General features: G+C 46.0%; 1 protein-coding gene across 1 annotated transcript in view; it reads left to right on the top strand.

Annotated features, from left to right (window-relative positions):
- The window catches only part of LOC135899161 (uncharacterized), a 62,276-nt gene that overhangs the window by 23,589 nt on the left and 25,724 nt on the right, over positions 1 to 12,963 (top strand). Inside the window, exon 7 of the mRNA XM_065428419.1 lies at positions 11,227 to 11,333. Coding sequence (XP_065284491.1) covers positions 11,227 to 11,333 — 107 coding nt within the window. The remainder of the gene's footprint in view (positions 1 to 11,226; positions 11,334 to 12,963) is intronic.

The following is a 12,963-nucleotide window of genomic DNA, read 5'->3' as shown; positions in this document are numbered from 1 at the left end:
ACGATACTCTGCAAGATCAGGCAGACTCACTTGGGGAGCAATTTGAGAGCGTGTCAAGCTCAAACCATTATTCGCAATCCTTTTTGAAATATAAACAAATAGAAGAATGTAAGCCACACATAAGAAAATGTCGACAGAATGAACCGCACAACTGTCATTTTAGTATTACCGAGTTAAGAGCTGCCTTGAGCGCATACCAGAGCTCTGCACCGGGATTTGAAAGAATCATGTATGAAATAATCAAAAACTTAAGCAATGACACCCAAGTTACACTACTCAAAATTTTCAACACCATTTGGGCTGCAGGATACCTTCCAACTGCATGGAAAAAAGCTATTGTGGTCCCTGTTTTGAAGCAACACAAGGACCCTTCCTCGGTGGCAAGTTACCGCCCGATAGCCCTCACTTGTTGCCTTTGTAAGGTATTTGAAAAAAATAATTAATCGGCGGCTCATTCATTTCCTTGAACTGAGCAAAATAATTTATTCCTATCACTGTGGCTTCAGAGAAGGGTGCTCCACAACTGATCATCTTGTACGTATTGAAGGAAATATCCGTAACGCATTTGTACACAAACAGTTTTTCTTATCCATATTCCTCGATATGGATAATGCGTGTGACACAACGTGGCGTTACGGAATCCTAAGAGACTTGTCAGAAATGGGCATCCATGGTAATATGCTAAACCTAATAGAAAGCTATTTGTCCAGTCGTACCTTGCGGGTAAAAGTCGGCTATGTACTGCCACGTCCTTTGACGCAAGAAACTGGTCTACCCCAGGGAGGCGTGCTCAGTTGCACGCTCTTCATCGTGAAGATGAACACGCTTCGTGCTTCATTACCACCGGCAACTTTTTACTCTGTCTACGTGGACGACATTCAAATGGCTTTCAAATCCTGTAACCTCGCAGTGTGCGAGAGACAGGCACAGCATGGCTTGAACGAAGTGGCAATGTGGGCAGAGAAAAATGAATTTAAAATCAATCCTAACGAAAGTTCTTTTGTTATTTTTACAAGAAAGAGAGGCCTGGTCCCGGATCCTTGCTTAGAACTGTGTGGACAACAAATACGTATCAACAAAGAGCACAAATCCCTAGGTATTATACTTGACTACAGACTCGCTTTCATTCCAAACATCAAATATCTAAAAGAAAGATATCTTAAAACAATGAACATAATGAATCTTTTATACCACACTACATGGGGTAGCGACTGGAAGTGTCTTATGAATCTCTACAAGAGCCTAATTCGGTCACGATTGGATTATGGTGCCGTCCCCTGCCGTCTGCCGCCTGCCGCCCCCAGCGCGCTAAGGATGCTGGATCCTGTTCACCATCTAGATATCCGCTTAACCACTTGCGCTTTCAGAACAAGCCCGATCGAATGAGTGGTCGCTCCACCTAGAGAGATCAAACATCAGCTTTACATATTTCCTTAAAGTGCACTCTAATCTTGAACATCCATGTTTTAATACCCTTACCTATATGACGTGTGCTACACTTTTCAGCAGTCGTCCCTCTATAAGACAGCCTTTCTCGCTGTGTGTGAAAGAGCTTAGCGTCGAAATGCATGTCCCACACCTTGAGCATCGCTTAATGCGCCTAACCCCCCGCAGGGGCGTCTGCGTCAGCAGGCGTTTGGTGTGTGGCGACACCACGGACCCGAGCACACGAGGGTTGGACCCTCCCGCGTGTAGCCGTGCGCGGCTTAGCCGTGTCTGGGGAAAAGGGGATCCTGGGGGTTGAGCCGATGCTGGGTGTTTGGACCTTTAAGGCCCCCCGACGGAGGCAACAACCCCTTTGGCCTCTGCTTGACATAGACGGCACCCCCGGACTGACCCACCCGGGGGAAATCGGCAGTCGCCTTTTCCTGTCCTCCTCTCCAATCTTCGTCTTTCTCTCCCACTTTTCCATCTTTCCTGTCTTCTCTTCACTTCTAATTACTTCCGTATTCCTGGCGGCAAGGGTTAACCTGGTGTAATTATCCAACCTTGGGTATTTTATAGTAGGTTATAGTGGCGATGCATGGCTGGCGTCTTCAGGCTTCCAATCCTGTAGCGTCCCCTTGTTGGGCTCCGTGGTGGGTGGCCACCATCGCCGCCGAATTTTCCAATTTTTTATGGCAGAAGCTTTTTCCCCATTACCTGATCGCTCCCTGAAGAGGGGGCGCACCGATGAACAGTTCAACTTTTTCATGCAACCGAAAGTGTCCTTCCCTAAATACCACGTTGTCCACAGCCAGCACGAAACCAAGACTGTCCGAATGATATCACCATTTCTTGTAGCTAAATCTATCACAGAAGCAATAGGCCCAGGTTATAAAGTTACGAAGATGGGAAGTGGCGATCTTCTACTAGAAGTTCGCGACAAGCCACAATATGACAAACTAACAAAACTTGTAGCTTTTGGGGACATCCCCGTTTCTGTAGGACCACACAGGTCGATGAACACAGTGCGCGGTGTCATCTCAGAAGATGACCTTATCGAACTTTCCGAAAGTGAATTACTAGAAGGATGGCAAGAACAGAACGTCGTCAAGGTACAAAGGATAAAAATAAGGCGAGATGACAAAGAAATACCAACCAGGCACATAATCATCACATTTGGAACCAGCAACTTACCAGATTCAATAGAAACAGGATACTGCAAACTGCGGGTAAGGCCATACATTCCCAACCCACGCCGATGCTTCAAGTGTCAGCGGTTCGGGCACGGTTCGCAAAGTTGCCGAGGGCGCACTACATGTGCAAAATGTGCATCAAACGAACACTCGTCCGACACTTGCACTTCCGCCACACGTTGCGCTAACTGTGAAGGGGACCACCCCGCATACTCTCGTTCTTGCCCATCATGGAAAAAAGAAAACCAAATAATCGAAATCAAAGTCAAACATAACCTTTCCTTCCAAGAGGCGCGCAAGCGCTTCTCGTTGAACCAATGTAGTCCGTCCTACACTGATGTGGCGCGCCGGGGGGCAGCGCTACATCATTCGGCGGCCGCCGAAGTCACACGGAGTGTGAGGGCGGTCACGCCATCAGCCCCCCCCCCCCCCCCCCCCGGCCGGAACAGCCAGCGCTGTTCCAGCCCCCGCAAACAAGGAACAGCAGACCCTCGGGCCTGTTGAACCCAGGGCCACTGCTCGTGCAGATCGGCCCACCACTCCCGCGAAAATCCCCGCTCCGCGGGCAGTATCCACCGCCTCAGATGAGGTAATTGATACGAGCACAAATCCGGCGTCTCAGACGCCCAAGGAACGGCGCGGCTCCCTCGAGCGCGCCGGGAAGAGAGAGCTCGCATCAAGGGGCCTGGAAAGGCCTCGTGAGCTAAGCTATATTTCTTAGGCACACAGCACAAAACACATACATTATGGATACACAGATAATACAATGGAATGTGAGGGGTTTACTCCACAACCTAGACGACATTAAGGAACTTTTACATAGGTACACCCCAAAGGTGCTGTGTGTCCAGGAAACACATCTTAAACCTTCACAAACAAACTTTCTCCGACAGTATGCCATTTTCCGGAAAGACCGCAACGACGCCTTCGCCTCGTCTGGCGGTGGGGCAATAATTGTAGATAAGGGTGTTGCATGCCGGCAATTACAGCTTAAAACACCCCTAGAGGCAGTTGCAGTCCGTGCGATATTGTTTAATAAACTAGTAACAATTTGCTCACTATATATCCCCCCGAACTGCCATCTTTCAAAAACGGAATTGCAAAGCTTCATTAATGAACTGCACGAACCTTATATTGTCGTCGCAGATTTCAATGCACACAACACCCTTTGGGGAGGTTGTCGTTGTGATGCCAGGGGACGCTTAGTAGAAAGCCTCCTCTTCACTACAGGTGCATGCTTACTAAATAATAAAGAGCCTACATTCTATAGCGTGGCAAACAAAACATTTTCATCGATCGATTTGAGCATTGCATCTGGTACACTCGTACCGTATCTAGAGTGGAACGTGCTTAAAAATCCATATGGGAGCGATCATTTTCCAATTCTCATAAAATCAACAAAAAAGGATCAATGCTCCCCATGCGTCCCCCACTGGATAGTCGAGTCAGCCGACTGGAAGCGTTATGAAGAACTCACCCGCATGACTTGGGAAGACATATCTGCACTTTCTATTGATGACGCCGTGGCATATCTGACCGCATTTATTGTTGATGCAGCGTCACTCTGTATCCCTGAATCAAATGGATCATCCACTAGGCGACGTGTTCCCTGGTGGAATGCGGAGTGCAAAGAAGCTCGTAAAAATCAAAATAAGGCTTGGAGTCACCTTCGCGAATCTCCAACTACCGAGAATCTGATCAATTTCAAGAAAATAAAGTCACTAGGTAGAAGAACACGCCGCCGGGCCAAACGGGAAAGTTGGCAAAACTACACCAGTAGCATCAGTTCATATACAGACGAACGGAAAGCCTGGAATAGGGTCAACAAAATAAAAGGCCGCCAAACTCACCCTCTACCTTTAGTAAACACACAAGGAGACACTATTGAGGACCAGGCTGATTCGCTAGGGGCACATTTCCAGTACATTTCTAGTTCATCGCATTACTCAGATACATTTCTGAGATATCAGCGACAAGCGGAACGACAGCCTCTGAACCGGAAAGGAAATAAAAATGAACCCTACAACCGGCCATTTAACATGGTGGAATTTCAGGCTGCATTGAACTGTTGCAATAAATCAGCTTCTGGAGGCGATCGAATAGTTTATGAGATGATAGAACACCTACACGCCGAAACACATAAAACACTACTATCACTCTTTAATTCCATATTCTCTGCCAGTTACATTCCATCTGCTTGGAAGCAAGCAGTCGTCATTCCTATTCTTAAAGAGGGCAAGGATCCAACTTCGGTCTGCAGCTACAGGCCTATAGCCCTGACAAGCTGCCTATGCAAACTCTTTGAGAAAATGGTAAACAGACGGCTAATCCATTATCTTGAAAGTAATAATATATTAGACCCCTTGCAGTGTGGTTTTAGGGAGGGTAGATGTACGACAGATCACCTTGTCCGTATGGAGGCGAATATCCGAGATGCCTTCGTGCACAAGCAGTTTCTATTAGCCGTATTTTTAGATATGGAAAAGGCATACGACACAACCTGGCGTTATGGAATTCTTCGTGATCTGGCTTGTATGGGTGTCAGAGGCAATCTCTTGAATCTGATCCAAAGCTACCTCTCTAATCGTACATTCCGTGTGAGGGTTGGTAAAGTGCTATCTCGTCAATTTACACAGGAAACAGGTGTGCCACAAGGAGGTGTACTGAGCTGCACGCTCTTCATCGTAAAAATGAATTCCCTCTATAGCGTCATACCACGAACAATGTTTTATTCAGTGTACGTGGATGACGTACAGATAGGATTTAAATCATGCAACATTTCTATCTGTGAGCGACATATACAGCTTGGCCTAAACAAAATATCTAAGTGGGCTGACGAGAATGGATTCAAGTTAAACCCCCAAAAAAGCACATGCCTTCTATTTTCGAAAAAGAGAGGTATATTACCTGACCCTGCTATCTATCTTAATGGACAACGGCTATCTGTCAGCCACGAACATAAATTTTTAGGAATCATCTTAGACTCTAAACTAACATTTGTCCCTCACCTTAAATATCTGAGAGCGAGATGTCTGAAGACAATGAATTTGCTAAAGCTCTTGTCCCGCACATCTTGGGGAAGTGACAGGAGATGCCTTTTGAGCCTCTACAAAAGCCTTATACGGTCGTGTCTCGACTATGGAGCAATAGTATATAGCTCCGCTGCACCTAGTGCTTTAAAGATGCTAGATCCCATTCACCACTTGGGTATACGCCTGGCTACAGGCGCTTTTCGGACAAGTCCCGTAGAAAGCCTGTATGTGGAGTGTAATGAATGGTCATTACATCTCCAAAGGACATATTTAACCTTCTCCTATGCTCTCAAGGTCAAATCAGACGTTCAGCATCCATGTCACTCACTTATTCATGAAGAGTCTACAGCCAGATTATTTCGTAACCGCCCAGCTATTAGACCTCCGTTGAGCCTTCGTTTGACAACACTGGCAGAAGAAACAGGTGTCTTAGTCCCAGAGAATGTCCTAATGGCACCCACCCGCCTGCTCCCACCATGGGAATGGCAGACCATTGAATGCGACGTCTCTTTTGTAGAAGTATCTAAGAGGGCGCCAGAAGCACATATACAATTCCATTTTCGTGAACTTCAGGAGAAGTACTCCTGTAAAGAATATTATACAGACGCTTCCAGATCCTCTAAAGGTGTTTCCTACGCAGCTCTGGGACCTTCATTTTCAGTATCCGGAGCACTAAATCCACACACAAGTATATTTACAGCTGAAGCCTACGCTATACTCTCGGCTGTTCAAAACATAAGGCTCACAAAACTGGCTAGGGCTATTGTATTTACACTCATTAAGTGTAGTCAGAGCCCTACTTAAACCAAGAAAATATAAAAACTCAGTTTTTAGTGAGCTGTATAGTCTGTTGTGCTCCCTATATATGTGCAATCAAGTGACTGTGATATGCTGGGTACCTGGTCACAAAGGTATTAAAGGCAACGAAGCTGCTGACGAAAGCGCTGGGTCAGTAACTTTTAGCGATGCAGATTCCAATATCCCCATCCCTGCCACAGACCTAAAGCCTTTTCTACGCAGTAAATTGCGGAATCATTGGCAAGGCGAATGGGATAAACAAGCAATGAATAAGCTTCACATAATAAAACCAAAACTGGGGAACTGGGTAAATGGTAAAATAGCAAGGTACAAGGAAGTACTTCTTTGCCGTTTAAGGATAGGCCGCACATACGGTACCCACTCTCATCTCTTGAATGGGGGCGATCCTCCAACTTGTGTTAGGTGCGGCAACAATCTCACTGTCCTCCATGTTCTTATTCAGTGCCCTGCAATAGAAACAGACAGGAAAAAGTTTTTCCCTGCTGCATATCGCGACAATTTACCCCTTCACCCTGCATTTTTTCTTAGCGATGAACCGCTTTTTAATCTGCAAACAGTCTTAGAGTTTTTAGCTGAAACGGACACCCTGAAAATCATCTGGCCTGGTAACTTTTAGCACACGACTAACAGCCCTGCATTCAAGGGCTCTCTTGAAACTCTCTTGTCAATGTTAAGTTTTATTGCATCATGTTTTAACGAAAGTCCATAGCCATAGCCCATCTCAAACCCTAGTCATCGTCATTATTTTAGCACCTATGTATTCTACTCCACTTACAGCGGAAGTTTTTAGGCCCTTTTACAGCCATATCTCATCTACCATGATGAGTTCATTGTGCACGTCACCAACACATCGTCAACATTACCACCTGTCATGGCGCTCTTTGACCAAACCTGGCCCTTGCGCCATTAAACACCACACATCATCATCAATGCGCCTAACCAAGCTATTACCTCCTTGGGACTGGCAGGTGACAGAATGTGACGTATCCTTTCTAAAAGTTTCAAAGCATGCTCTAGAGGTCGAAATCCGAATGCATTTCCTAGAATTTCAGCACAAGCACTCGTGCACAGAGTTCTACCCAGACGCTTCCAAGTCACATGCCGGAGTGTCCTATGCAGCCATCGGTCCATCCTTCTCGGAATCCGATGTAGAAACAAGTATCCTTACGGCAGATGCCTACGCATTATTGTCGGCTGTAAAGCATATAAGGAAATCAAAACTCCAAAAAGCCCTTATATATACAGACTCCCTAAGTGTAGCGAAGGCCTTAACGTCACTCTGCAAACATAAAAATCCCGTACTTAGTGAGGTCTATTCGGGCCTGTGCAAAGCGATCTAACCAGCATTTATATGCTGGGTACCTGGCCATAGAGGAATCGAAAGTAACGTTCTGGCAGACCAGATGGCCTCGTCAATTGCATCCCCTGCTGTTAATACTACTTCTTCGGTGCCTCTCGCAGATCTGAAACCTTACATACGAAAGAAACTGCGAAACCACTGGCAACGCATGTGGGATGCAGAAATAAATAACAAACTGCATGTGATAAAGCCACAGTTAGGTTCTTGGCCCTCCGCAACAAAATCACGGCGAACAGATGTCCTATTCTGTTGTCTCAGAATAGGACACACATTTGGGACCCATCATTTTCTACTTACTGGAAGTGAGCCTCCAACTTGTGGCAGATGTGGTGAGAGGCTGACAGTCCTCCACCTGCTGCTGGAGTATAGGGAAGCCGAAACGGAGAGAAAGAAAAATTTACGTTATTACATCCCTCTACACCCGGCTATTTTCCTTGGTAAGGAACCGCTTTTTAACACCGAAGCACTCCTCAACTTCCTAAATGATGTCGTTCTGCATGTTATAAGCCCATTAACTTCGTAGAGCATCCTCGTTTCAGAGGATGCGCTGCGATAATTGTTTTGCGTAGCACATGTCTCCAGGCCCTTGTGTTTCAAGGGCTCTAAGGAGGCAGTAGTGCTCTAGCCAATCTTATAACCTGATATATTTTACACATCGTATCATTCTTTTGAAATGCATCTCACGTCACGTCATGCGTCATCTCCATAATCTTATTATACAGATTTTACGCACTTTAGAGCGACTATATTTAAGGCCCCTTTTCAGCCACGACACACCAACTTCATAGAATTCATAATTACGGACATGGCGCTCTTTGGCCATACTTGGCCATTGTGCCATTAAACATCAAACATTCATTCATTCATTCATTCATTCATTCATTCATTCATTCATTCATTCATTCATTCATTCCATGCGCGTGGCTAGACTGCCCGAGTGCCACCATCCGACTGGAACGGGAAGTCGACTTCTGGATCTGCACACTTCCGAGGTGTGTCGCCATCGTGGTCGAAGCTCGTTATGTTAGGAGTCCTTTCAACGCGAGTCCGCAGTGCGGCATCCATTGATTACCCGCTGTGCACACTGCCGACGTTTCGTTCGACCCTCGGATGTTGTGTGATTCCCGTAGAGATAAGTGCAAAAGGAAATGTGTTGCTCATGCCACTCAGTTCGAGAGAACACAGCCGCGCCCAGCTATCTAGTAGATTGTAACACAGCAAAGGGATGAGACAGCGTGAACTAAAGCGTAAGTTGAGCGGTCGCATCGGAGTCTGGCGCGTCATAGGCGCCAAAATTGGAAGCAGTGGCGTCTACGTGAACATAAGAAACGTTTGAACGGCGAGCCGCGGTGACGTTCATCAGGCGTAGTGCTGTGGCTCTGCTCCTCCGTGGCTTTCTGAGTGCAAGGCATTCAAGAAGGAGCGGGAGCACCGCGAAGTGAATCACGGGCAATATTTGATTGCCTACAACACTGTTTCTGCTGAACACATTGCAGTACTTTTCGCTGCAAAACACTTCTGAAATAGTCTATTTCAACTTGAAATGCATTTCTCGACATCGATAAAAAGTGTTTGGGGGCCCCATGAAGAGCCATAGTATTGAACGTTTGCCCAGGACCAAAATTGCCTTTAATAAATCACTTTTATATGCTGCTGTTGAACTTTGCAACCGATACCAGAGGCTATGTAAATTAGAGTAATCTTGTTAAATTTAAGCACTTGCTGTCATGTTATTTCAACGTTTATTCCACCATCGCTGTGATGTCACTTTGTTTAATGTAACCTTATTGTAATGTTCCCTTCGCGCACTTAAAGAATTCTGCATTCGTTTTCACGTAAATGATGGTTGACATATTGCCATATATACCTGCATTGGGATAACTCGATGTGTAGTTTCCATTGTGTAAATTTGAGTTTTCGCTTCTCGTTTTGTTCGCACATTTAGAACGTATGTACCAAATTATTTTTCTGCCATTTATATCTTTGTACAGTTCTCGGCATAGTGGTTACTGATCTCCTAGATCCTTCCTTGTGTAATACACCAAAAGCAGTCATTAAGGGTCAAGTTTTAATAATTGACGATAAATGATGATTACATTTTCAGAATACATCGCGTTGTATTTTCACTGTAGCTTCCTGCTGTAGTGTAGGGTGTAAGATTTGGGGACGATGGCGGTCGTAGTTGTAAGGAGGACCTTGACTCTTCGTCGCGACTTAGGCGAGCAGGATTTATTTTCATTATTTACATTTGAACATGGGATACATTTACACAGTCTAGCGTGTCTCCCAAATGGAGCCCGCAAGACGAAGCATACAGCAAACGAGCACACAGCTCACGAGTACATTGACGAGCGCAGAGCACGACGACGAGCACACCTAGCAGCCGACAAACCACCGTTTTTAAACACTTCGTGTTCCCTAGATCCTTAGGCGAGGCAAAACGTTCGACGACATTGTAAACAAGCCGCCTCTCTGCGGGACGTTTTACAAACACGCACACGCACACACAGGTTTCAGTGCCCGCTCCGCGGGCAGACGACTTTTGCAGCGCAGTCGTCGTGGTGTCCATTGTCCTGCGTCCCCGTAGCCAGGTGGTCGCGCCCGAACCCAGCCGGCGCCTCTAAATTCCCGAGCTGCCATAGTCCGCAGTTCTCCAAAGGAAGTTCACGGTTTGTTAGCGCTGTCCTCGCTGGTTCTCTGAAGGGCGCCCCCACCGCGGGTGGATCGAAACACGTGCAGCGGGCTGAAATAACTTGCACGTTGCCACCTCGGCAGGCCATTCCTAACAAGCAATGGCCTACCTTCGTGATCTTTTGCGGGATTATGAACGGCATGCAATTGAAGTTTACTGTTAGGGTTATAACTTTTCACTTTGATAGTGTCGACCTAATTTGTATGCCCTTGCAGTAGTTGTGCATCAAAGAGTTCATACAACAGGCACCGGCGTAATGCAGCAAAACATTAACGCAGTAGTTGTGCATCAAAGAGTTCATACAACAGGCACCGGCGTAATACAGCAAAACAGTAACGGTACATTACAAACAATGAACAATAATAAAAAAACTACGCCTTGACACAACAATGGGCTCATTGTTGTGTCAAGGCGTAGTTTTTGGAAACTGACTTTGGAAACTGACTTTGGAAACAAATTCTCCAAACAAATATTACAGCTCTTCCAAAATTGCAGTAGCACAACAACAAGGCAGAAAGACGTAACGATGAACACCTTGCTAACCGCAGCAATGAATGCCGCAAACTAATTATAATAGCTCTTACGGTATTGTGTGAAATGAGTAACTGCTGCGAAGAAGAACGTTGTCGTAGTCGACGCCGTCGTTCACTGAACGCTGGCAACTGTCGAGCCCTGCCGAGCCGCTGCGCATTCTGTCTCCCACAGGCGGTGAAGACGGCCGTCAACAAGGTCCAGCGGGTGATCGCCACGGTCGCCATACCTGTTTCCTGGAAGGCCCCCGGTGGGACGCTCGCCAAGTCCGCCAGCCTCACGTAAGGTCCTGTTTTCTCGCGTGAAGTTCGCAGAGGCGTCGACAGAGACGAGAAAGGGAGAGGAAAAAGAAGTGCATGCACTGGTGCTTCAGTGTGAGAGGCTACGCGGTACATATTAGACGGAAACGTATTGAATGCTAAGGCAACAACTAGGCTAATAGAAGTGTAAATTCTAACCTTACCGCCATATTTTTTAAATCGCGCTAGTCCATAAGTATGCTTCGTGATGCACTCACTGGCGTTTCCGGTGAGGTAGTAGAAGGCTCTTTCGTCTTCTTTCTTCTTTTTCGAGGTACGGCTTGTCATTTTACATGCGGAGATAAATCGGAGTGTTATGTTTTAGCCACACTATAGATAACATGCAAAAAACACGTCTTTTGGAGAGAACGAAGATGCTCGTGAGGAGTCAGCTAAGCATCTTAGATTGCCTCCAACTTGAACTCAATTCGCGTGTTCAAATAAGTATGCATGTTAACTATCTAGGGGGCCCTTTACTTCGTTTGTTTGTTTTTTACTTCACTAATGGTCCCTTCGTGAGTTTTCGCCTCGCGTCTGTCTCGCTGCTCTCCGGCATACAGCGCATCCCCATTTTGATACAAGTGCATCGCGACCAACTTATTTGTTTTCTTTTTTTTTCACTTGCTTACTTTGCTTTGCTTTGCTTTGCTTTGCTTGCTTGTTTTGCTTTGCTTTTGCAGCGTCAGAAGTTCGTTCACACTTTCTCGCACCCGTTCTCTGTCGTGAAGGGAAATTAGCCGGAAAATATTGGTTTAATTATTCAACGAGTATGAAATGAACGTTATAAGAACTAGAGGGAGCAGAGGAGGCAGCGGGCAGGCTCCCTGTGTACATAAAATGAAGTCTTTCAAGAAAGCGCTAATATTTTATAGCTCGTCATTGGCAAAACCGTAAGAAGCCTTGGATTGCATATGGATTCCATTATGATTGCTATGGGTCGTTTGGGTATCTGCTGTCGTATGACGTGTTCTTGATAAAGGTTTTCATACCGACGCTAATCTTTTTTTTTTGCCTACGTAGTTGCCTGCAACGATCGTAGTATACAGGTTATACCACGTAACTGACGCCAAAATATCAAAATGTGCGAGTGCCACGTAGCTGGACACAGTCAAAATAATGTTGTTTGCCTTCGCTTCGAGCAAGTCAAACAATTCTTGTATTTCATCTGATTACAGAATAAACTATACTTATCTGAGCAAAAATGGGAGTCAGAGAATAGTAGGCGATCATGAAAAATTCCTGATCCACCTTTCTGTTGCTCAATACGTGCTATATAAAAGCTTTTTCTAGGCCTGAAAGAAACCCACCAAAGCATTCAAAAAAGTGCCTCGACAAGTCGTGCGGTTTGGGTGGGAACCGAACGCGGGCCTCCGCGACGCGAGACCAGCATGTTTCTGGCTAACTAAAGGTCTCTAAACTAAAGCTAACTAAAGGCAAAGGCCTCTCCCATGCTTCTCCAACTAACCCGGTCGTGTACTAATTGTGGCCGTGTTGTCCCTGCAAACGTCTTAATGTCATCCGCCCACTAACTTTCTGCCGCCCCCTGGTACGCTTCCCTTCCGTTGGAATCCAGTCCGCAACCCTTAATGACCATCGCTTATCTTCCCTCCTC

This window comes from Dermacentor albipictus, chromosome 5 (genome assembly GCF_038994185.2).
Source record: "Dermacentor albipictus isolate Rhodes 1998 colony chromosome 5, USDA_Dalb.pri_finalv2, whole genome shotgun sequence".
Taxonomy (NCBI): domain Eukaryota; kingdom Metazoa; phylum Arthropoda; class Arachnida; order Ixodida; family Ixodidae; genus Dermacentor; species Dermacentor albipictus.
Note: the sequence above shows the minus strand (reverse complement) of the source record. Positions and strands in the feature narration are given on the sequence as shown.